The following is a 24,082-nucleotide window of genomic DNA, read 5'->3' as shown; positions in this document are numbered from 1 at the left end:
CACTTGTTAAAGAGATTGTCTTTTCTCCATTGTATATTCTTGCCTCCTTTGTCAAAGATAAGGTGTCCATTGGTGCATGGATTTATCTCTGGGCTTTATATTTGGTTTCATTGATCTATATTTCTGTCTTTGTACCAGTACCATACTGTCTTGATGACTGTGGTTTTGTAGTAGAGCCTAAAGTCAGCAGGTTGATTCCTCCAGTTCCATTCTTCTTTCTCAAGATTTCTTTGGCTATTTGAGATTTTTTGTATTTTCATACAAATTGTGAAATTATTTTTTCTAGCTCTGTGAAAAATACTGTTGGTAGCTTGATAGGGATTGCATTGAATCTATAGATTGCTTTGGGTAGTATACTCATTTTCACTATATTGATTTTTCCAATCCATGAACACGGTATATTTCTCCATCTATTTGTGTCCTCTCTGACTTCTTTCACCAGTGGTTTATAGTTTTCTATATATAGGTCTTTTCTTTCTTTAGGTAGATATATTCCTAAGTATTTTATTATTTTTGTTGCAATAGTGAATGGAATTGTTTCCTTAATTTCTCTTTCTGTTTTCTCATTATTAGTGTATAGGAATGCAAGGGATTTCTGTGTGTTGATTTTATATCCTGCAACTTCACTATATTCATTGATTAGCTCCAGTAATTTTCTGGTGGAGTCTTTAGGGTTTTCTATGTAGAGGATCATGTCATCTGCAAACAGTGAGAGTTTTACTTCTTCTTTTCTAAACTTGATTTATTTCTTTTTCTGCTCTGATTGCTGTGTCCAAAACTTCTAGAACTATGTTGAATAGTAGTGGTGAGAGTTGGCACCCTTGTCTTGTTCCTGACTTTAGGGGGAATGCTTTCAATTTTTCGCCATTGAGGATAATGTTTGCTGAGGGTTTGTCATATATAGCTTTTATTATGTAGAGGTATGTTCCTTCTATTCCTGCTTTCTGGAGAGTTTTTATCATAAACAGGTGTTGAATTTTGTCAAAGGCTTTCTCTGCATCTACTGAGATAATCATATGGTTTTTATTTTTCAATTTGTTAATGTGGTGTATTACATTGATAGATTTGCAGATATTGAAGAATCCTTGCATCCCTGGGATAAAGCCCACTTGGTTATGATGTATGATCTTTTAAATATGTTGCTGGATTCTGTTTGCTAGAATTTTGTTAAGGATTTTTGCATCTATGTTCATCAGTGATATTGGCCTGTAGTTTTCTTTTTTTGTGGCATCTTTGTCAGGTTTTGGTATTAGGTTTGGTATTAGAGGAAAGTTTACTTTCTTCTGTAATTTTCTGGAAAAGTTTGAGTAGGATAGGTGTTTAGATCAGATCAGATCAGTCGCTCAGTCGTGTCCGACTCTGTGCGACCCCATGAATCGCAGCACACCAGGCCTCCCTGTCCATCACCAACTCCCAGAGTTCACTGAGACTCACGTCCATCGAGCCAGTGATGCCATCCAGCCATCTCATCCTCTGTCGTCCCCTTCTCCTCCTGCCCCCAATCCCTCCCAGCATCAGAGTCTTTTCCAATGAGTCAACTCTTCGCATGAGGTGGCCAAAGTACTGGAGTTTCAGCTTTAGCATCATTCCTTCCAAAGAAATCCCAGGGCTGATCTTCAGAATGGACTGGTTGGATCTCCTTGCAGTCCAAGGGACTCTCAAGAGTCTTCTCCAACACCACAGTTCAAAAGCATCAATTCTTCAGCGCTCAGCCTTCTTCACAGTCCAACTCTCACATCCATACATGACCACAGGAAAAACCAAAGCCTTGACTAGACGAGCGTTTGTTGGCAAAGTAATGTCTCTGCTTTTGAATATGCTATCTAGGTTGGTCATAACTTTCCTTCCAAGGAGTAAGCATCTTTTAATTTCATGGCTGCAGTCACCATCTGTAGTGATTTTGGAGCCCAGAAAAATAAAGTCTGACACTGTTTCCACTGTTTCCCCATCTATTTCCCATGAAGTGGTGGGACCGGTTGCCATGATCTTTGTTTTCTGAATGTTGAGCTTTAAGCCAACTTTTTCACTCTCCACTTTCACTTTCATCAAGAGGCTTTTTAGTTCCTCTTCACTTTCTGCCATAAGGGTGGTGTCATCTGCATATCTGAGGTTATTGATATTTCTCCCAGCAATCTTGATTCCAGCTTGTGTTTCTTCCAGTCCAGCGTTTCTCATGATGTACTCTGCATATAAGTTAAATAAACAGGGTGACAATATACAGCCCTGATGAACTCCTTTTCCTATTTGGAACCAGTCTGTTGTTCCATGTCCAGTTCTACCTGTTGCTTCCTGACCTGCATACAAATTTCTCAAGAGGCAGATCAGGTGGTCTGGATAGGTGTTAGCTCTTCTCTAAATTTTTGGTAGAATTCAGCTGTGAAGCTGTCTGGTCCTGGGCTTTTGTCTGCTGGAAGATTTCTAATTACAGTTTCAATTTCCATGCTTGTGATGGGTCTGTTAAGATTTTCTATTTCTTCCTGGTTCAGTTTTGGAAAGTTGTACTTTTCTAAGAATTTGTCCATTTCTTCCAGGTTGTCCATTTTATTGGCATATATTTGCTGATAGTAGTCTCTTACTATCCATTGTATTTCTGGGGTGTCTTTTGTGATCTCTCCATTTTCATTTCTAATTTTATTGATTTGATTTTTCTCCCTTTGTTTCTTGATGAGTCTGGCTAATGGTTTGTCAATTTTATTTATCTTCTCAAAGAACCAGCAAACAACCAACAAAACTTCTCAAACCAATAAATCTTCTCAAAGAACCAACAAAGCTTTTGTTTTTGTTGATTTTTGCTATGGTCTTGTTTCTTTTGCATTTATTTCTACCCTAATTTTAAAGATTTCTTTCCTTCTTCTAACCCTGGGGTTCTTCATTTCTTCCTTTTCTAGTTGCTTTAGGTGTAGACTTAGGTTATTTATTTGACTTTTTTCTTGTTTCTTGAGGTATGCCTGTAATGCTATGAACCTTCCCCTTAGCACTGCTTTTACAGTTTCCCACAGGTTTTGGGTTGTTTTCATTTTCATTCATTTCTATGCATATTTTGATTTCTTTTTTGATTTCTTCTGTGATTTTTTGGTTATTCAGCAGTGTGTTGTTTAGCCTCCATATGTTGGAATTTTTAACAGTTTTTCTCCTGTAATTGAGATCTAATCTTACTGCATTGTGGTCAGAAAAGATGCTTGGAATGATTTCTTTTTTTTTTTTTTTTAATTTACCAAGGCTAGATTTATGGCCCAGGATGTGATCTATCCTGGAGAAGGTTCCATGTGCGCTTGAGAAAAAGGTGAAATTGATTGTTTTGGGGTGAAATGTCCTATAGATATCAATTAGGTCTAAACCATCTATTGTATCATTTAAAGTTTGTGTTTCCTTATTAATTTTCTGTTTAGTTGATCTATCCATGGGTGTGAGTGAGGTATTAAAGTCTCCCACTATTATTGTGTTATTGTTAATTTCCCCTTTCATACTTGTTAGCATTTGCCTTACATATTGCAGTGCTCCTATGTTGGGTGCATATATATTTATAATTGTTATATCTTCTTCTTGGATTGATCCTTTGATCATTATGTAGTGTCTTTGTCTCTTTTCACAGCCTTGGTTTTAAAGTCTATTTTATCTGATATGAGTATTGCTACTCCTGGTTTTTTTTGGTCTCTATTTGCATGGAATATCTTTTTTCCAGCCCTTCACTTTCAGTCGTATGTGTCCCTTGTTTCGAGGTGGGTCTCTTGTAGACAACATATATAGGAGTCGTGTTTTTGTATCCATTCAGCCAGTCTTTGTCTTTTGGTTGGGGCATTCAACCCATTTACGTTTAAGGTAATTATTGATAAGTATGATCCCATTGTCATTTACTTTATTGTTTTGGGTTCGAGTTTATACACCCTTTTTGTGTTTCCTGTCTAGAGAAGATCCTTTAGCATTTGTTGGAGAGCTGGTTTGATGGTGCTGAATTCTCTCAGCTTTTGCTTGTCTGTAAAGCTTTTGATTTCTCCTTCATATTTGAATGAGATCCTTGCTGGGTACAGTAATCTGGGCTGTAGGTTATTTTCTTTCATCACTTTAAGTATATCCTGCCATTCCCTCCTGGCCTGAAGAGTTTCTATTGAAAGATTAGCTGTTATCCTTATGGGAATCCCCTTGTGTGTTATTTGTTGTTTTTCCCTTGCTGCTTTTGATATGTGTTCTTTGTGTTTGATCTTTGTTAATTTGATTAATATGTATCTTGGGGTGTTTTGCTTTGGGTTTATCCTGTTTGGGATTCTCTGGGTTTCTTGGACTTGGGTGATTATTTCCTTCCCCATTTTAGGGAATTTTTCAACTATTATCTCAAGTATTTTCTCATGGTCTTTCTTTTTGTCTTCTTTTTCTGGGACTCCTATGATTTGAATGTTGGGGCATTTAACATTGTCCCAGAGGTCTCTGAGGTTGTCCTCATTTCTTTTAATTCGTTTTTCTTTTTTCCTCTCTGTTTCATTTATTTCTACCATTCTATCTTCTGCCTCACATATCCTATCTTCTGCCTCCGTTATTCTACTGTTGGTTTCCTCCAGAGTGTTTTTGATCTCATTTTTTGGATTATTCATTATATTTTGACTCTTTTTTTACTTCTTCTAGGTCCTTGTTAAACCTTTCTTGCATCTTCTTGATCCTTGTCTCCAGGCTGCTACTGCTACTGCTAAGTCACTTCAGTCGTGTCCAACTCTGTGCGACCCCATAGACAGCAGCCCACTAGGCTCCCCTGTCCCTGGGATTCTCCAGGCAAGAACACTGGAGTGGGTTGCCATTTCCTTCTCCAATGCATGAAAGTGAAAAGTGAAAGTGAAGTCGCTCAGTCGTGTCCGACCCTCAGCGACCCCATGGACTGCAGCCCACCAGGCTCCTGCATCCATGGGATTTTCCAGGCAAGAGTACTGGAGTGGGGTGCCATTGCCTTCTCCAGGCTATTTATCTATAACTCCATTTTGTTTTCAAGATTTTGGATCATTTTCATTATCATTAGTCGGAATTCTTTATCAGGTAGATTCCCTATCTCTTCCTCTTTTGTTTGGTTTGGTGGGCATTTATCCTGTTCCTTTACCTGCTGGGTATTTCTCTGCCTTTTCATCTTGTTTATATTGCTGTGTTTGGGGTGGCCTTTCCATATTCTGGCAGTTTGTGGTTCCTCTTTATTGTGGAGGTTTCTTGCTGTGGGTGGGGTTGGATGGGTGGCTTGTCAAGGTTTCCTGGTTAGGGAAGCTTGTGTCGGTGTTCTGGTGGGTGCAGCTGGATTTCTTCTCTCTGGATTGCAATGAAATGTCCAGTAATGAGTTTTGAGATGTCATTGGGTTTGGTTTGACTTTGGGCAGCCTGTATATTGAAGCTCAGGGCTATTTTCCTGTGTTGCTGGAGAACTTGTGTGGTTATGTCTTGCTCTGGAGCTTGTTGGCCCTTGGGTGGCGCTTGGTTTCAGTGTAGGTATGAAGGCATTTGATGAGCTCCTATCAATTAATGTTCCCTGGAGTCAGGAGTTCTTTGGTGTTCTCAGGATTTGGACTTAAGCCTCCTGCCTCTGGTTTTCAGCCTTATTCTTACAGTAGCCTCAAGACTTCTCCATCTATACAGCACCAATGATAAAACATCTAGGTTAAAGATGAAAAGTTTCTCCACAGTGAGGGACACCTAGAGAGGTACACAGAGTTACATGGAGAAGAGAAGAGGGAGGAGGGAGATAGAGGTGACCAGGAGGAGAAGAGGGGAAATCAAAAGAGGAGAGAGCAAGCTAGCTAGTAATCAATTCCCTATGTGCTCTCCACAGTCTGGATCCCTCAGAGGTGTTTATGGTGTTACACAGAGAAGAGAAGAGGGAGGAAAGGGACAGAGGTGGCCAGGAAGATAAAAGGGGGAATCAAAATGAGAGAGACAGATCCAGCCAGTAATCAGTTCCCTAAGTGTTCTCCACAACCCAGAACACACAAAGAGATTCACAGAGTTGGGCAGAGAAGAGAATGGGGAGGGAGGAGATAGAGGCAACCTGGTGGAGAAAAATGAGAGTCCAAAGGGGGAGACAGCAGTCAAGTCAGTAATCTTGCTCCCAAGTAAAAATGGGTAGTGAAGATTGGGTTCTTAAAGGTACAAAATTGATAACAAATAACAAAGAGTAAAGATTAAAAATCTGGAGTAAAGGTTGGATTCTCAAAAATACAATATTAAAGAAAAAAACAAAGTCACAAAAATTATAAAATATATATATATGAAGTTTGCTTTTAAAAAAAGGGTCTTTTTTTTTTTGCAAAGTAATAGTAGGTTATAAAAATGAAAATTAAAGGAGTAATAGAGGACTTAAAATTTAAAAAAAAATTTAATTTAAAAAATGATAATGGTAAAAATATATCTAGGACTTTCTCTGGTGGTGTTGCGGACAATGTGGGGTCAGTTCATTTTCAGATAGTTCCTTGATCCGGCTTATACTTCTCAAGATCTATAGGCCCCTTCCTATGTAGTTGGTGCTAACTACAGGGTTTTAATCTATTACATCTGTCACTTCCAAGGCGGTTCCCTCTGTTTGTTTTAGCTTCTTCTGTTTGCTGGTCTCTTCAGTGTCTAATTTCCACCCTGACAAAAGGGTGCGGTGGTGGTCACTTTTTTAGGCTCACTTGTTCGGTCGTGCTGTGGGGAGGAGGAACACTGCAAACAAATAACACTGGCGTGTGCTTGCAGTGTCTCGGCCCCACTGGGTTTGACCCCGCTCACAGCGTGTGTGCTTTCCGTCTACCCTGCTCAGGCTCTAGGTTGCTCTGCCGGGAACTGTCTGAGGCGGGCCCTGAGTTCTATGCACTTCCCAGGTCTAAGCTGCTCAGGTTCAGGTTCTTGGATACTCCACAGAGGCGCAGACTTGGTTGGGACTGCGTTTTGTGCCCTTCCCCAGTCCGAGCAGCTCAGGTGACCAGGTGCTTGGCAAGCGCAGTTGCCCCCACGTGGGGGCTGCGACTTGTCGCCTCCCCCATCCCTGCCACTTGGTTTTCTGGGTGTACAACTGACGCACCTTCTCAGATGTGCTGTGTGTCTCTTCTGGATAGCTGATCTCTGGATGTGACCCTTCCAGCGGATGTTGACCGTCCAGAATCCCAAGAAGTCTTGGTTAGCAATGAAGCCTGCTTGTAGAGGATGCCTCTCTGTGGCCGCAATTGCCCCCTTCCGGCTCTGGCTGCCCTCACCTGCCTGTCTCCAGCAGGGGATGGGCCGGTCCGCAGCCAGCTAGCTTTGCTCAGTCCTTTGTTCTGTGAGCAGGCCTGGCAGTCTTAGGTTAGGCCTTTTTGCAGGATAGCTATTCCACAGTCTGGGTTGCTATCTCAAGTTACTTCCCTCAGATTGCCCTCGGGGTATTCAGGCCCGGTCCTCACCATAATCAATGCAACCCACGCCTCCGGTCCAGCCCCTGCTTGCTAGTGGCGGATGCTAGCGTCTGCACTGTTTCTCCGCAGGGAGTTGCCATTAGGCATGCAATCTGTGGGTTTTAATTATTTATTTATTTTTCCTCCTGGTTATGTTGCCCTCTGAGGTTCCAAGGCTTGCCACAGACTCGCCAGTGAGAGTGTTTCCTGGTGTTTGGAAACTTCTCTGTTTTTTAAGACTCCCTTTCCAGGACAGATCTCCGTCCCTACCTCTTTTGTCTTTTTATCTTTTACATTTTTTCCTACCTCCTTTCGAAGACAATGGGCTGCTTTTCTGGGTGTCTGATGTCCTCTGCCAGCATTCAGAAGTTATTTTGTGGAATTTACTCAGTGTTCAAACGTTGATGAATTTGTGGGGGAAAAAGTGGTCTCCCCATCCTATTCCTCCACCATCTTAGGACTGTCCCCTAATTTGTCAATTTCTACAAATGCCTCTGAACTTAAAGATCAGTCTGGGGAGAATTACTCTCCTACTATATTGAGTTTTTCCATCCTTGACCACAGTGTATTTTTCCACTTATAATGTGTTTATTACGTGTTTTCTGTGTTCCTGAATGTCTTTCAGCAATGTTTTATACTTTCATTGTATAGATCTTGCTCCATTCATTAAATATACCTAAATATTTCATTTTTGTATCATTGCAAATAGGATGGTATTTCATTTACAAACTGTTCACTGCTTATACAAATCAATTTTTGTATATTGATCTAGTATCCTGCAACATTGCCAATTCCCCGTTTTAAAAGTTCCAGTAGACTATTTGTACATAAGAACTTTTGAAGAAAAAACATTCCATCACTGAAGAGACTGTTTTCCCGATCCTAAAAAGGAATATATATTCTTTGAAGAGACTTTGGAAAGAAAAGTATCAAAAAAAGAGAAAAGCAAACACCAATTCTCCCAATATGTAGGTTAACTGCTATTATCTTTTGACAAATCTCCTGAAAGTTTTGAGTGAGATTCATTTCAGTTGTTTGAAGTTAATTTATTTTACATATCTGAGCTTACTCTATATTGACAATTATTTATCATGCTTTTTTCATAACATCACAACATTTTTCATGTTATCAAGCTTTCTGTTTGTGAAACTTTAATGTCTATAAATAACAACTTTTCTATTATCCATTTTCAATATTGCAAATTTTACATTATTAAAAGTAATGCTTCAGTGATCATCTACAGACGTACATTCCTTAGGGTGTTAATAATAGTAACATTATTATTATTAATAGCTAAACACGTACAGTACTTCCTATGTGCCAGGCACTGCTTCAAGTACTTTACACATTATTTCACTTAATCCACACAACTACCTTCAGAGGTAGATACCAGGAGTATCTCCACTACACAGTTCAAGAAAATTGAGTCATGGGTTATCAGAAATTCTAAGAGGCACAGCTGAGGGGCTCCTCTCTTACACCCACAAAGAACTACTGCTTGCAATCAAAACCATTTCTGGTAGGACTACAATAAACACATGAATGGTGTGTAATCACTGAGGAGTTACTCAGCCATAACTGAGGTGCCAGGAGGTTCTCAAAATGTGAGGCCTGGGCCAACTCACTTCTCCTCAACTGCACCAGGAGGAATGAGCTGTGACCTCTCACTTATGCAGGTCTCAGGTCTCTCAAATCTAAGGAGCATTTCTAGATTTGTCCTGGGAGAGAAAGCAAGGGCGTCGTCCTGTTGTTCTCAATAGTATATCATTCAGCAATCACTGAGCATCTACTATATGTACCAATATGTATCATTTGCTAGAAAATGGCAAATGATGATCAGCCCCTTCTCCCACCTCGGCCCCCTACACACACACACACACACACACACACACACACACACAAAGAGCCAGAATGAAAGAGAATTAAAACAGATTCTCTTTCTAAATCTTTTTTGGGTCATGGACTTAACAGAAAATATGAAGACTAGGATCCTCTCCCTTGAAGGGAAAACCTCTGTATAAAAGAGGTTGCTTTTGCACACAAGATTAAAAGTTGTTTACTGATCCTCATAAATATATCCAAACACCCACTGAGGGTGAGTGATTCCTTGGGTGATAAGTTCTAATGTGGGTAAAAGGGAAGATATGTGTGACTGGAAGGGAAATGGGAACTCAGCCAGTTCTTGCCAGCAATTGAGTCAGTTTAAAGTAAATGACAGACACTTTAGTGGGACAATAAAGTAATATTAATAATCACAGCTAATGTAATGAAGCACTTCATACATGTCAGGCATATTCTGCACTGTTTGTATGTTACTCGTTTACTACTCACCACAATTCCATGAGGTAAGTGATGTCATCCCTAATCTGCAGAGGAGGACATCTGTAATTCAGGCAGAGAGAGGACAAGCAGCATGCCCAAGGTTACACAGCAAGTGATGGACAGAGGTGGGATTTCAACTTGGGAGTCCAGCTCAAATATACACTTTTGACCACTGCTTTCTTTGTAAAGATACGAGACTACTTTGGAAGAAGAGTCGCCTTGGGCAGCACTGTTTAAGAGCATACTTGTGCTAGGTATTGCCCAGGCACCCGCTCTGGATCAAATGGAGACCCTTTCTAGTGTGCCCAAATTTGCCACTCTTTTAGGTCCCAACATCCAGAGAAGCATTGTGTTTAAGCTCCCAGGAGCCTTTGGCAGCTTGTCCCAAGGAGTACAACTTTATGACTCCAAACAACTTAGAAATGATGGGAAAGTTTGCTAGCAGGAGGTTCTCAAGCTTCACTAATAGTGGAATAGAGAAACCAATATCCTTTTTTAATATCTAAAAGTGTCTTCAATCTTTAAATTGTTACAGTGGCACTGGCTAGACTATAAAACTTATTCATAACTCCATTATCTAACAACTCAATTTTGTTCATTTATCCATATACATGTTTTCAGTTCTTGCCCACATGCAAATATATCTAACCTGGGTAGTACTGGTAGTAAACGTGTACTTCCTTCACCATTTTTCATGATAAGATCTTCCCTGCTGCTAGCCAAAGTGTGGTTTATACCAGATGCATAAAACTAACTGAACACTACAAAGTGTCCCAGGAGAAAGGGATGATCACATGAAAAATGGATATTAACTCACTGGAATATAATTTTCTATTGTCTGTTACCATAACTACACCCATTTTTTATTTTCCTCAGCAACAGCTTTCATTTGTCTTTTTGAGGTAGCGCTCTCATTGTTTTACAGCAAACAAAGCTGGATCATTTATCAACAACTCACTTACCTAATGGTTCCTTCTCAGATTTCAGCATTTAAGGTTTGTCCATGAATGCTCCCAGACCAATTACTTTTGTAGGAATTCAGAAAAACAAGACAATCTGACGTACTAAGGTAAAATTTTTGTGTTTTTCCTCCTCCAGGACCAATTCTCTAATGCACAAAAGTGTAGGAACAAGACTGAAAGCAACTTCTCTCCAAAAGGAGCTCTCAAGTGCTAAATAAAGTTATTGCTCTTTGGGAAGTAGTCCATCTTTATGGCCTTAATATGCATTTTCCCTAATAATATTTGTCTGGTATCTAATAACATTAGGGGTATTAACAAGTGCTGTCCCACACTGATTACATGTTAAGAACTGCTCTCCAGTATGAGCTATTTGATACACTATAAGTGGAGAGTTCTGGCTGAAGATGATTCCACACTGATTACATTTATAGGTCTCATCTCCAACATGAACCCTCTGATGCTTAATAAGGTCATTCTTTCTAATGAAGGCTTTCCCACACTGACAACACTCATATGGTTTCTCTCCAGTATGAATTCTCTGGTGCACAATGAGGGCAGAACTCTGGCTGAAGGATTTTCCACAGTCATGGCATTCGTATGGCTTCTCCCCAGTATGGGTTCTCTGATGTGAGAAAAGGTGAGAGCTTCGACTGAAGCATTTTCCACAGTCTTTACACTCAAAGGGTTTCAGCCCAGTGTGAGTTCTGTGATGGACAACAAGGTGAGATCTCTGGCTATAAGACTTCCCACATTCACTGCATTCATAGGGCCTCACTCTAACATGAGTTCTCTGATGCAGAATGAGATGTGTGCTCTGTCTGAAAGATTTCCCACATTCAGGACATTCATAGGGTTTCTCTCCAGTGTGAGTTCTCTGGTGCCTAATAAGCCTAGAGCTGTGAACAAAAGACTTTCCACACTGATTACATGTGTACAGTTTGTCTCCTGTATGAGTTCTCTGATGGGTAACGAGGTGAGAGAACCAGCTGAAGGATTTTCCACATTCTTTACACTCATAGGGTTCTTCACCAGTATGAGTCTTTTGATGTCCTATGAGGTGAGAACTTCGGCTGAAAGATTTTCCACATTCCTTACATTCATAAGGTTTTTCTCCAGTATGAATAAGACGGTGCCTGGTAAGATTAGAACGCCAGCTGAAGAATTTTCCACATTCCTTACATTCATAGGGTTTTTCTCTATGCGCACCCTTTGATATACCAAGGGATGTACCATGAGTAAGAGAATTGTTATCAGGGCATCTGTATGATTTATCTCTTGCTTGAGTTCTTGCAAATTGAATAAGGCGGATGTTCTGACAGAAAGTTTGACTGGATTCATTACCGTTGCTTGCACAGCTTTCCTGATGGCCACTGAAAACCAAATTGTGTTTCAAACCTTTAGGATTTGAGTCATGTTTACAGAAATACTCTTGCAGTACTAGTTGAGAGTGCAGAAAACAGTTTCCCCTGTACTTCCCATTTTCACATACTCTCTCCTGAGGAAGTACTTTCTTTTGGGTGAATGCCACTTGCCTCAGATGTCTCTCCTGGCTGTCCTGGGGCCTGTCCAACTGACCGCCACAAGTCCAGACTTCTTCCAGTGACAAATACCAGAGATCACTCTTTGGCATTCTTTCCATTTTAACATCACAGGAGTATTTATCATTAGAAATGCTCTTATGGGAAGTTGATTTAATTTCAACTGAAGTTTCCAAATCTGAAAGAAATGGAAAAGCTTCTATAACTAAAAGAAGTATTAAGGTCAGAATGGTAGGATGGATGTAGAAAAAAGTATGTTAAGTCCTGTAATGTTGCTTTCAAATATGGTTTTGTAACTGTGATAGAGAAAAAGGGATAGAAGACTCATTGACAGGAAATGTGATGGGCTATAATATGCATATAAAAGGAGCAAAGAGAGTAAGAGAAACCACAGGATTAGCTGTGACATGTGGGATCAAGATATTCAGTGCTGGGGTGGCAGTTTAGGAAACCCACAGAAGGGGCTGCTGCCATTACCTAATTCAACTAATGATGATATAAGAGCCTAATGGGTCTACTTGCTGCCAGGCCCTCCTCTGACATGAATTCTTCACATTCCTAAACCATGAACACAGCTCTGTATCAGGAAATGGTTCTTATGTATATCACCAAAGCAGTGCAGAATAATTCCAGGTGTCTGACATAGTGAACCTTTCAGAAAGGCTGTGTAATAGGCTGGAAGAGCAACTGCACCTAAGTTACCCAGATATGGCTTCTAACCTAAGCTTTGCCACTACTAGCGGTGAATTTAGACAAAGTGCTAAACTTTTCAAAAATCATATTGCTTATCTGTCATCTAAGGACCTATAAGGTTATCCTAAGTATCATATAAGGTGGGAGTTCATCACCAAAGCAGTACAGTTTGTAATGCTCACTGCTGTCATCATTCCTGCCTTCTGCTTTGATTCCTTTGTTCTGAGACATGAAGACTTTATTAAAATTGACAGGACTAACACAGGATATTAACTCAGAACCTGAACCCTAATTCACATTCTCCTGGGCTTTTCACCCTTCTGCTTATACACATGCATACTACTGCAACTTACTTTCCCCGGTTCAGAGCCTGTATTTGTTTCTCAATGCCTTTTGGCAAAAATGTTTGTTTCTGAAATCTAGAAAAAAAGCCACAATTTACCCAATATCACCTCTTCCTATATAAGTGGGGCAATATGTATTCTTACCTGACATACGGGGTGAATTGTGTTCCCCAAAGAAGATATGTTGAAGTCTTAACCCCCAACATTACAGGTTATGATCTTATCTGGAAACAGGATCATTGCAAATGTAATTAGTTAAGATGAAGTATTACTGGAGTAGGAGGACCCTGATCCCATCTGACTGGAGTCCTTACAAGGAAAGGAGAGGAGATACAGAGACAGACACACAGGGGAGCTGACCATGTGAAGATGGAGGTGATGTGTCTATAAGCCAAAGGGCACCTGGGGCACCAAAGTTAGGAGAGGCAGGAAGGATCCTCCCCTGAAGCCTCAGAAGGCACACAGCCCTGCCCACACCTTGGCTTCAGACCTCTAGAACTGTGAGAAAATAAATGTGTTGATTTAAGCCACCTGATTTGTGGAACTAGTTTTAGTTGCCACAGGAAACTAAGACACCTGGCAAATAATCCCTGTGCCAGGCTCCTAACTGCCTTCTTTATACAACCCAATCCCCATTCCCAGTCCTAATTTTCATTCACAACTTTGTTAGTCATTTGTTTCTTCCCCACTCTGATTTCTCTTTTTTTTTTAATTGTGATTTAAAAAATACAACATATAATATATGTTATATATATATTATATATATAATATATATACATATAACATATAACATAAAATGTATATATATATAATATATATATATATAACATATAACATAAAATGTGTATATATATATATATAATAATATATATATACATATAACATAACATAAAATGTACCTATGGCTGATTCTTGTCGATGTATGAGAGAAAACCACAAAATTCTGTAAAGCAATTATCCTTCAATTAAAAATTTTTTTAAATGCACCATCTTAACCATTTTTAAGTGCATGATTCAAGTATTAAGTATCTTCACATTTTTGTGCAGCCATCACCACCAGCTGTTTTCATCTTGTAAAATGGAAACTCTATACTGTTAAACAATAATGCTACAATCTCCTCTCAACCCAGTGCTCAGCAATTACCAGTATATTTTGTGTCTTTATGATTTTGGCTACTTCAAGTGCCTTATATATGTGGAATGATACACTATTTGTTCTTTTGTGACTGATTTATTTCACCCAGCAGACTGTCCTCAAAGTTCATCCATGTTATAGAAAAGTGCAGTTATTTACTTCCTTTTAAAGGCTTAACAACAGAGTTCATTGGGCTTCCCTGTGGCTCAGTGGTTAAGAATCCACCTGCCAATGCAGGAAATGTGGGTTTGAGCCCAGGTCAGGAAGATCCACCTGGAGAAGAAAGTGGCAACTCACTCCAATCTTTTTGCCTGGAAAATCCCATGGACAGAGGAGTCTGGCAGGCTATAGTCCATCAGGTTGCAAAAGAGCTGGACATGACTAGCAACTAAACAATAAACAGCAACAGAGTCCACTGAGTTGGACTGTGAAGAAAGCTGAGCGCCGAAGAATTGATGTTTTTGAACTGTGGTGTTGGGGAAGACTCTTCAGAGTCCCTTGGACTGCAAGGAGATCCAACCAGTCCATTCTGAAGGAGATCAGCCCTGGGATTTCTTTGGAAGGACTGATGCTAAAGCTGAAACTCCAGTACTTTGGCCACTTCATGCAAAGAGTTGACTCATTGGAAAAGACTCTGATGCTGGGAGGGATTGGGAGCAGGAGGAAAAGGGGACGACAGAGGATGAGATGGCTGGATGGCATCACTGACTTGATTGATGTGAGTTTGAGTGAACTCTGAGAGTTGGTGATGGACAGGGAGGCCTGGCGTTCTGCGATTCATGGGGTCGCAAAGAGTCAGACACGACTGAATGACTGAACTGAACTCAACACTTACAAATACCTCTACCCTGATGAGTTTTGATAGGCACATGCCATCTTTTTCCTCTCCTCTACTTCATGCATCAAAATCCCATGGATAAGTTTTTCAAACTACAAATGCCAGCTGGAAAATTCTAAAATGAACACATATGATGGGGGGTGGAGCTGGGTATGGACAGACAAGTCTGAGTAAAGCAACAGAAAATACAAATGTATTTAAAGTCCTAAAAATATTCCATGTATTCTGTAACATGGGAGATAACCCACGTGAGTTATCTTCAAAATCTGTAGCACCCATTAATGAACTCATTTGAGTTTTTAAAGCCATCACCCATAATACTTTTCATTTTAATAATGAAGTTCCCATGGCTTGTAGATTCCCTCAAATTCCAGGTGATTAAGCACATATATGGAACTTTAGTATTTCTTTGACAATAAATTTTCCACCAAAATGTAAACTGTTGGTTATACAGTTATTTTTGGATACTTGTCAACAGATAGACATCCAGGAAAGCTTGCTAAACTCAACACAGGAATGGAAAAAATACAGACAGGAAAAAATAGGGAAAAAAGAGAAACGGAGAACAGTTTTTCCTGCTATGGCTCCAAAGCAGCTGAGGGATCAAGTACTTTCCAGTGTCTAAGAGACCTTCCCTGAGACAGGTATTTGATACAGTCATCTACAAGGCCCAGTGTAAAAAGGTCTGAAACAATTTATGACATTTAAGAGTAGAAACAGGATTTCCCTAGTGGCACAGTGGATAAGAATCTGCCTGCCAGTGCAGGAGACATGGGTCCAATTTTCGTCTGGGAGGATGCTAGATGCCATGGGCAACTAAGCCCATGCATCACAACTACTGAAGCCTGTGCGCCCTGAAGCCCATGCTCTACAACGAGAAGTCACTGCAATGAGATGCCCGTGAACCACAACTAGAGAACAGCCCCACTAGCTGCAACTAGTGCCAACACAGCAACAAAGACCCAGCACAGCCAAAAATAAATAAATAATTTTTTAAAAGGTATAAACAAAATGAAAGCTCAGAAAACCTTAAGGAACCTGTACTTAACAAGCCAAAAGATTTCACAAAGAACAGGAGGTGAAACTTCTAGGATGACTGAGACTCTGGTTACACCACACGGGAAGCCTGAAATGCAGGGAATGCCTGGTATGTGTGGATGTGTCAGAGGGAAATGGCTGTGGAGGGTTACAGCATGCCTGGACTGCACTGGGCCTGGGGGGCCATGGTGCCCACAAGGGTACAGGGGTCACTGGCACGTGTCCTGGCTTCTCTGCCCCATGTGAAGTTGGCCATTGGCAGCATGATCCAGACCAGGATGGCTGGCCTGAGGAGAAAGATGTCAGGGCACTGAGCTTAGAAACAGAGGTAAGGGAAATGATCACTCAGTGGGAACAGAGGAGGAGGAAGATGGAGGACTGCCTTCTATTTCTTAGCCCAGAAGGCTGATCTGCTCTACACAGGGAAGTTGGGAAAAGGAATGATGCTAGGAATCCTCATAACAATCTGAAAATTGGAGATGTGAAGATTAAAATGAATAGGAGTAAATTGAAAAAGAACATTAAATAAAGCTAGAGGACAGTGAGAAAATAGGTGTTTTTGAGAGCAGCAATTCTGGGAAGGAAGGAGAGTTACGTCAACAAGGACTGGTGAGTTGTTTGTAGCAGTCTTCTACCTGGCAGAAAACAAACCCAGAGCAGGAGCGGGTGATGAGGTCCCAGAGCAGAGCTTACACAAAGCAGCAGAATGAATGCTATGGGAAGGGACACAAGATACGGAAAGGACAGTCAAAGATGAGAAGTAATTCTATGATAAACAAGAGGGTGCACACGCTAGAGCTAGTGGTAAGAATCAAGAAAGCACTATGAACAGGGCTGGAGCCAAGCACATCCACAGAAAGATAATTTTCATGAATGCAAATTGAAGTGTGACAAGACTGAAGAAGGCAGCCGAGCAATGGGGAAACAGAAGGTAAATAAACTCAGTCTTTGTCTTTGAAATGTGGAAAACTAGTGACCAGCGATTCCTTCTCTGAGCAGGGGATTTGGTCCTTACCTGGTTGGGTCTCTTGGTGAATCTCTCTCTCCACCAGCCACGGCTCCTCCCCCTTCTCCAACCGCAGGATCACATCTGGTTTGGGAAGCTGATGCCCTGTTTACAGTGAAAGATAAAGTACTGGGCAAAGGTTAGGAGCTCCAGCCTAGATACAAAGAAACATCCCAGTTCAAGCCCAACTCCTGACCCTTCAACAGTCCTGTGGGGGCTCTGAAGAATAGACAAGGTAGGGCTACAGAGGCAGCAAAATATACACTTCTTAAAATATACAACATATAATTATATATAAAATATACAATTTCTTAAAATTTAACAAATCAAAACAATTCCCTACCCACCACACAAAGAGAGGTCGGTCTCACCTAAAGACACCAGGTTTCTGTAGTTTTCCAGCATCACATCTTTGTACATGATCTGCTGAGCAGTGTCCAGCAGTTTCCACTCTTCCCTGGTGAAGTTCACAAGTATATCCTTGAAGGTCACCAGTGTCTACAACATGAAGCAAATTTGAGCCTGATGTGTATCTCTGCTCCCCCACTTTCCCAAATATTAACAAGAAGACTAGGCAGATAGCCCTTGGGTAGGGAAAGAGAATAGAACATAATGTATTCTAGGAATGAGTAGTATTTATGTCGACTTCTGGACAAGCCCTAAAAGGAATGGTATTAAGTATGCACTGTCTAGAAACCAGCTTCATGTTACACTTTAGGTTAAGAAACTGTCAGAAACACTCTCATTTAAATCAAGTAAGTCGTAAACAGCTAAAGCAAGGAGAATCAGTTAATCTACACGTATGTGAAATAATTAGAACCTAATACAAGGCAGGAAAAGAAGGGAAAAACAGTCTTCAATTCAAGTACAAATTAACACTTAAGAGATGAATGTAGCCATGTTTCATGACCTCAAATAATTTCTAAAACAATTTTCTTAAACATTGGTAGGCACTAAAAAATGGAGAAGAGCTTATATTTTATAGTAACAAAATAACAGATACAGAAGCAAGGTTTTTATTAGCCACATCAAAAAGAACTGTAGATGACACATAGAAGTAAAAAAACCCATTTGAATGATTGGGTGTTTTTCATCAAAGATCTGTGAAGATAAAAAGATAGTAGAATAGTGGGCTTTTTTAATGTTGAAAGAAATGAACTGTCATGCAAGAATTTCAATACTAGGTGAAAATATCTTTCAGGAATGATGAAAAATACATTCTCAAATAAAGTTAAACAGGATTTGTTACCAGCAGACCAGCTCTAAACGTATGCTAAAGGGAATTCTTCAGGCAAGGAAAATAATTCAAGAGAGAAACTTTACATCTAAAGAATGACAGATAAGAAAGACAAAGAGCAAATATTTGGGGACTTCCCTGACGGTCCAGTGATTAAGACCCTGGGCTTACAATGCATAGGGTGTGGGTTCCATCCCTAGTCAGGGAACTAAGATCCCACATGCCATGTGGCGTAGCCAAATAAAGAAAAAAAAAAAAAGGGAATATCTAGATAAATACTGTAGATTACTTTTCTTAAGTCCTTCAAAATATGTAGGACAGCCCAAAGCAAAGGCTATGTTCTCTGGTAGGGTTTTCAATACACATGAAGCATGAGGGGGTCATCTAGGAGAGAAGCTGAGAGAGGCTGAAGAAGGGTTCCCCACCCAGTCACTCTGTCCCCAGAGGACCCACCCTCCCCCAGGCTCTTCCTGTCTTCATTTTAGTTACTCCTGGATAATTACACAACGTATCCCCAAGGTCCTCCAAACAGGCAGTCCCCAGCCAGGAACTAACAAGCCAGCCCCACACCCAAGACCACCAGGGACCAGAGAATCCCTCAAAAAGGCACCAGTATCCCCAGTTCTGTCATCATCTTTGAGGGAGAAAGCTTGCTGTGTGCTCAGTTCCTCACTATGGACAAACAGCATCTCATCAGAATCCTTGATAAGCCACACATTTCTGTTCAAGCTGTGTTTCTTTGATATGAAAGGAAATAAAACAACTATAAATAAAGCAAACAAAATAGTGCCAGTCTTCAGGGGGAAGTGTCTGACATATGGATCCCTTAAGAACCCTTAACCAAAAATGGATTCCCAGTTGGAAAACAAAAAAGAATGAAGGCAGCCCAACTTACGTGGGACCGGACAGTTAGCAACTCAGCCTCCATGCCCTCCTTGTTCCTGACAGAACTTCCTGAGAAGCAGGAGATATCGAGCAAGTGAAGCTGTGGGAAAGGAAGAAACTTGAGGAGAGGTGCTGTGATCAGGGGCTTGTTAATCATGAGCCTAGATTCCCTCAGACCAGCTGCATGTACCTACACACCCACATAGACGACATCAGACTGTTCCAGAAATACATGCACAGAGACTGAAATCCCCAGGAGTAGGAAGAAAAGAGCTCCAAAGACTGCCTCCCCTCCACAATCTCTAGATTTCTGTGTTAAGTTTTATCTGGAATTGAATGGTTCTAATACTATATTGAATCCTCTCTCTTTTTAAAAAAAATCTCTTTTACTATTCAAGTATAGCTGATTTTCTATGTTGTGGTAGTTCCAAACGTATAGCAAAGTGACTTAGTTATATGCACACACACATATTCTTTTTCAGATTTTTTTCCCTTATAGGTTAAAAGGAAATCATACTATAGTTGATTCAAATCATATGTCTGTGTCTGGTTTATTTCGTTCAGTGTAATATTTTTGTCAACTACAAATTGGCACTTGTCATCTACCTCTATAAGGACTAAGTCATCTGCTGCTGCAGCTGCTAACCTTCAACACTCCCTGAAAGGAGTTCAGGGTGGAGAGCAGAAATGAGGTACTCTGTGCTCGGTGGGGGCAAAAACTGACAGGATACATCTTCAGTTAGATATTTTTCAGGAGCAGATTTAAGGAGCCCAATTCTTGTTTCTCTTCATATCTAGAAAGCACTGAAATCCTTCATGTTGATGATTGTTCCTCGTGACAAGCAAAAGCTTCACCAGACTAGCAGAAACCTTTGGGAGTATATGTACTTGATTGTATGCATTCCCCCTTCACCAAAATCACAAATATACTGACTTTCTCCCCTGCCTCTTTGGATCTCAGATGTTGTCTCCTGGGCTCCAGTCTTCGTTTTGCCCCAAATAAAGCTTAACTCACAACTTTCATGTTGTGTATTTTTTCAAGTTGACATTTTGGTTCATACAAGTTGTAGCCTGAACCAGCATTTCTCTTTTTAATGGCTAAATAATACTCCTCTGAATAGATCCACCACATTTTATTCATTCATCTGCTGATGATTATACCTAAGAGTGGAATTGCTGGCTTATATGGTAACTTTATGTTCAGCTTTTTGAGAACTCACTGATCTGTTTTCCATAGTGACTACATCATTTTACTTTCACACAAGCAACATACAAGGGATGCAACTTCCCCACATGCTTGCCAACACTTGTTATACCATCTTTTAAATTATATACCATCCTAGTAGACAGTTAACTTTAGTCAACATCCCTAATGTGACTAACACTTTTTTAGCTAGCATTCTGGATGGGCTTTCTTAGGTGGCGAAGGGGTAATGAATTAGCCTGCCAATGCAGGAGACATAAGAGATGTGGGTTTGATCCCTGGGTCAGAAAATCCCCTGGAGTAGGAAGTAGCAACCCACTCCAGTATTCTTGCCTGGAAAATTCCATGGACAGAGGAGCCTGGCAGGCTACAAAGAGTACAACATGACTGAGCATACACACACATTCCGGATGACAATCTGTCTTCCCTCTTCTTTTTTTTTTCTTTAACAGTATATTCTGTATATGAAGTATAGATAGAACTTATATTTGTCACCTTCTCCATATACTTTGGGTGAGATCTATATAATTTTGATGTCAATCTTTTTGTCAGCCTCTTGAGAAATGCCAACCTCTTCTTTGACATTCATACCAGATGTTAGATTATGTACAAATTTGATTGCTTTAAGTGCTCTAGTGTCAAGAGAAAACAAAAAATATAATTATGAGATGAGTCTGAAAAATAAAGCTAGTTTAAACACATACACACTTCTAGTTAAACTATTTGATTCAAACAACAAAAAGAGAAAACTCAACAACTGAGGAGAAGGCGATGGCAACCCACTCCAGTACTCTTGCCTGGAAACTCCATGGACGGAGGAGCCTGGTAGGCTGCAGTCCATGGTGTCGCGAAGAGTCGGACACGACTGAGCGACTTCACTTTTCACTCTCATGCACCGGAGAAGGACATGGCAACCCACTCCAGTGTTTTTGCCTTGAGAATCCCAGGGACGCGGGAGCCTGGTGGGCTGCCATCTATGGGGTCGCACAGAGTCGGACACAACTGAAGCGACTTAGCAGCAGCAGCAGCAGCAGCAACCACCACCGAAGGAGCTAGAGATGCAGTTTTTTTGTTTTTGTTTTTTTTTAAAGACCAACACAAACTTGTTCTATTTTAAACACTGAAAATACTAATATGACACGCAATTCTGAAGAAGATAAATGATAAAATGATTTCAATACGTAAAAAGTTTTTAAATGAATATTTCAGAGTAAGAAATAGAAATCGGTCCAGCTCTTTTTGCCACAAAACTTATTAAATGAAACTTATTTTATCAACGCTTGGAGCATATAACTTTTACAGTATCCACGACTAGAATACGGTCGTGTATATATATATATATATTTCAAAACCAGTATAACCACGTTGGATTTCTTTTATGAACGTTAACACATTCACAGTTAAGACATTTCCTGCTCTAACAAAAAAAGAGCATGATCAGATCACGTTTAGCAGACGCTGGAAAGGCCAGATGCAAAAATTTAAACCTCTGGCCTCAGTTGGGAAGAAAAAGGAAACAGGAACAGAAGAATCCTTATTTCTCATGGGTGAGACTATGTGGCTCGGACTCCCCAGCACCGTCCGGCGCAGCGGGCATCAGGGTCCAATCCCACCAGCACGACCGCGCGAATCCAAGGGGCTCCGGGGATAGCTCAGCCCAGGAAGACCATAGGGAAGAACCCTTGTTGGTGAAACGATCGTCCACCTCAGGGAAGAGGTGAGCAAACAGCGGTGCCCGGTCCGCTAGGAAGCAAACCACGTCCAGCCCTCCCGTGCATACCTATGATCGGCACCTGCAGGCGCAAAATAACCGTCACAAAGGCAGCGGCTCGGCGAGCTAGCCCACAGCCGGACTCTCGCGCCTCGCGGGTCCACAGGACAGGCGGCTGCAGCGTGGGCCCCGCCCGGCCTTCTGCTCCAGCCCCAGCAGCCCACGCCGCGCCTCAATCCCTCGCGCACGCGCTCCACGTCCACTCACGACCAGCCGAGAAGCGTTATCCGAACGCAAAACCCAGAGACGCTCCGCAGGGTGGCGCGGGGGCTCCTGGTAAATGTAGTCCTGGCCCTGGCTCCGCGGCCAGGCGAGCGCGCGCCTCTGCCCTGCTGTTCTCGGTTGAGAGCATAGGTTCGGCTACCTGCACCTCGTGCTCGCTGCTTCCTTTTCACCGCGGCCTGGTGGTTCCGACCCGAGGGCCGTGAACCCTGAGGACAGGTGAGCGCGTAGGCTCACGGACGTCAAGGAGATGCGGTAGGGAGAGGGGACAAGGGGCTGGCGGGTTTTCCAGGCTGTCGGCCGTGGGTAGGGGGCGGCGTTCTTGCGGCCCGGGTTTCCTGGGACGGACTCAGGCTCGGGGTGGGTGTTTTGGGGTGAGCAGCGCCAGGCGCTGGGGAAGAGTCTGACTTTCTTCCGTGAGTGAGAGGAGCAGAGGTGTCCAGCTTGTACTTCTTACTTTATTCTGGTGCTTTTTTTCAGTCTGTCTTAACACCTGTCAGTTGAAAAAAAAAAAAGAAAAGCATAACCTAAAAGTTGAGAATTATGTTTTTTTTAGGGGGTGTATTGTTGAGCAATTAAGCCAGGGAGCAGCCTCTCAGCTTTGAGGAACCTTCCCAAGAGGTAAGGGGGGAGCCAGGATATACAGGAGATTTGCGACAAAAGCCAGGTAGTTAGAACATAAAACAAAATTACGTTAAAGAAAACCAAACATCAAGTTAATTTTTTTAGCACATTTCTATGTATGGGGAGATGTAAGAGTCTGGGCTTATTGAAAGCATTCCTCTGATAAGGATTTTCACTCTCCAGGGACAGTATCCTATGTTTCTCCATCCTGAATCCCTTCAGGGTGCTGATCTGCAGTGGCCAGATCACCTGAAGGCTGCAGCATTCTTTGCTGATATGGCAAATGACATTCTTGTAACACAGTGCCTCCTCTTGGTCATAACATTTCATGAAAATTTTTTTTTTTTTTTTTACTATGTCGTGGCATGTGGAATCTTAGTTTCTACACCAGAGATAGAACCTGTGCCCCCTAAAGTGGAAATGCAGAGTCTTCATCACTGGATCATTGGGGAAGTCTGCATGACCAATTTAGTCCACTGTGCTGGGAAGGCTCTCATTCCTAAATCAGGAAAAGATTCTGTTGATAGGCCATTTGATGTGCTGAGGATTTTTGTTTGGTCCTTGGTGGCTCAGATGGTAAAGAATCTGCCTGCAATGCAGGAGACCCAGGTTCAATTCCTGTGTCGGGAAGATCCCCTGGAGAAGGGAATGGCAACACACTCCAATATTCTTGCCTGGAGAATTCCATGGACAGAGGAACCTAGCAGGCTACAGTCCATGGGGTTGCAAAGAGTGGGACAGGACCGAGCGACTAACACTTTCACTTTTTCACTTTATGTTTTTTTTTTGATTAGACACTGTTGATCGTCTGAAATTCTCTGGATTGCTTGTATTACTCGTTTATTATGATCCAGTAGACGTTTTCCCTTGTTGCTTCTAACCATATTTGG

At 41.3% G+C, this 24,082-nt stretch overlaps 2 protein-coding genes across 8 annotated transcripts in view; one reads left to right on the top strand and one right to left on the bottom strand.

Moving 5' to 3' along the window:
* Nucleotides 1-8,398: 8,398 nt before the first annotated feature.
* ZNF10 (zinc finger protein 10) lies at nucleotides 8,399-22,568 on the bottom strand. 3 transcript variants are annotated; one of them, XM_086347092.1, is made up of 5 exons: nucleotides 22,356-22,568; nucleotides 19,382-19,471; nucleotides 17,621-17,747; nucleotides 17,259-17,354; nucleotides 8,399-12,373 (listed from the first exon to the last, which is right to left on the bottom strand). In XM_086347092.1, exons 2-5 carry the CDS (start codon nucleotides 19,412-19,414, stop codon nucleotides 10,914-10,916), a joined length of 1,716 nt encoding a protein of 571 aa, XP_086203218.1. In that variant the 5' UTR covers nucleotides 19,415-19,471; nucleotides 22,356-22,568; the 3' UTR covers nucleotides 8,399-10,913. The 3 variants fall into 3 exon arrangements, with proteins under 3 accessions (XP_086203218.1, XP_086203219.1, XP_086203217.1); XM_086347093.1 differs by lacking the exon at nucleotides 19,382-19,471 and having other exon boundaries at nucleotides 22,356-22,514; XM_086347091.1 differs by lacking the exon at nucleotides 22,356-22,568 and having other exon boundaries at nucleotides 19,382-22,329.
* The window catches only part of ZNF891 (zinc finger protein 891), a 35,583-nt gene continuing 34,069 nt past the window's right edge, over nucleotides 22,569-24,082 (top strand). The window contains exon 1 of one of the 5 annotated variants that reach the window (XR_015144387.1): nucleotides 22,569-22,787. The gene's annotated coding sequence lies outside the window, so the exon portion shown is untranslated. Of the gene's footprint in view, nucleotides 22,824-24,082 lie in introns of all 5 variants that reach the window. The other 4 variants (XR_015144388.1, XM_086347094.1, XR_015144389.1 and 1 more) reach the window with 4 other exon arrangements.

This window comes from Bos grunniens, chromosome 17, assembly GCF_055505025.1.
Source record: "Bos grunniens cultivar Pamir isolate PY7600 chromosome 17, Bosgru_T2T1.0, whole genome shotgun sequence".
NCBI classification, from domain to species: domain Eukaryota; kingdom Metazoa; phylum Chordata; class Mammalia; order Artiodactyla; family Bovidae; genus Bos; species Bos grunniens.
Note: the sequence above shows the minus strand (reverse complement) of the source record. Positions and strands in the feature narration are given on the sequence as shown.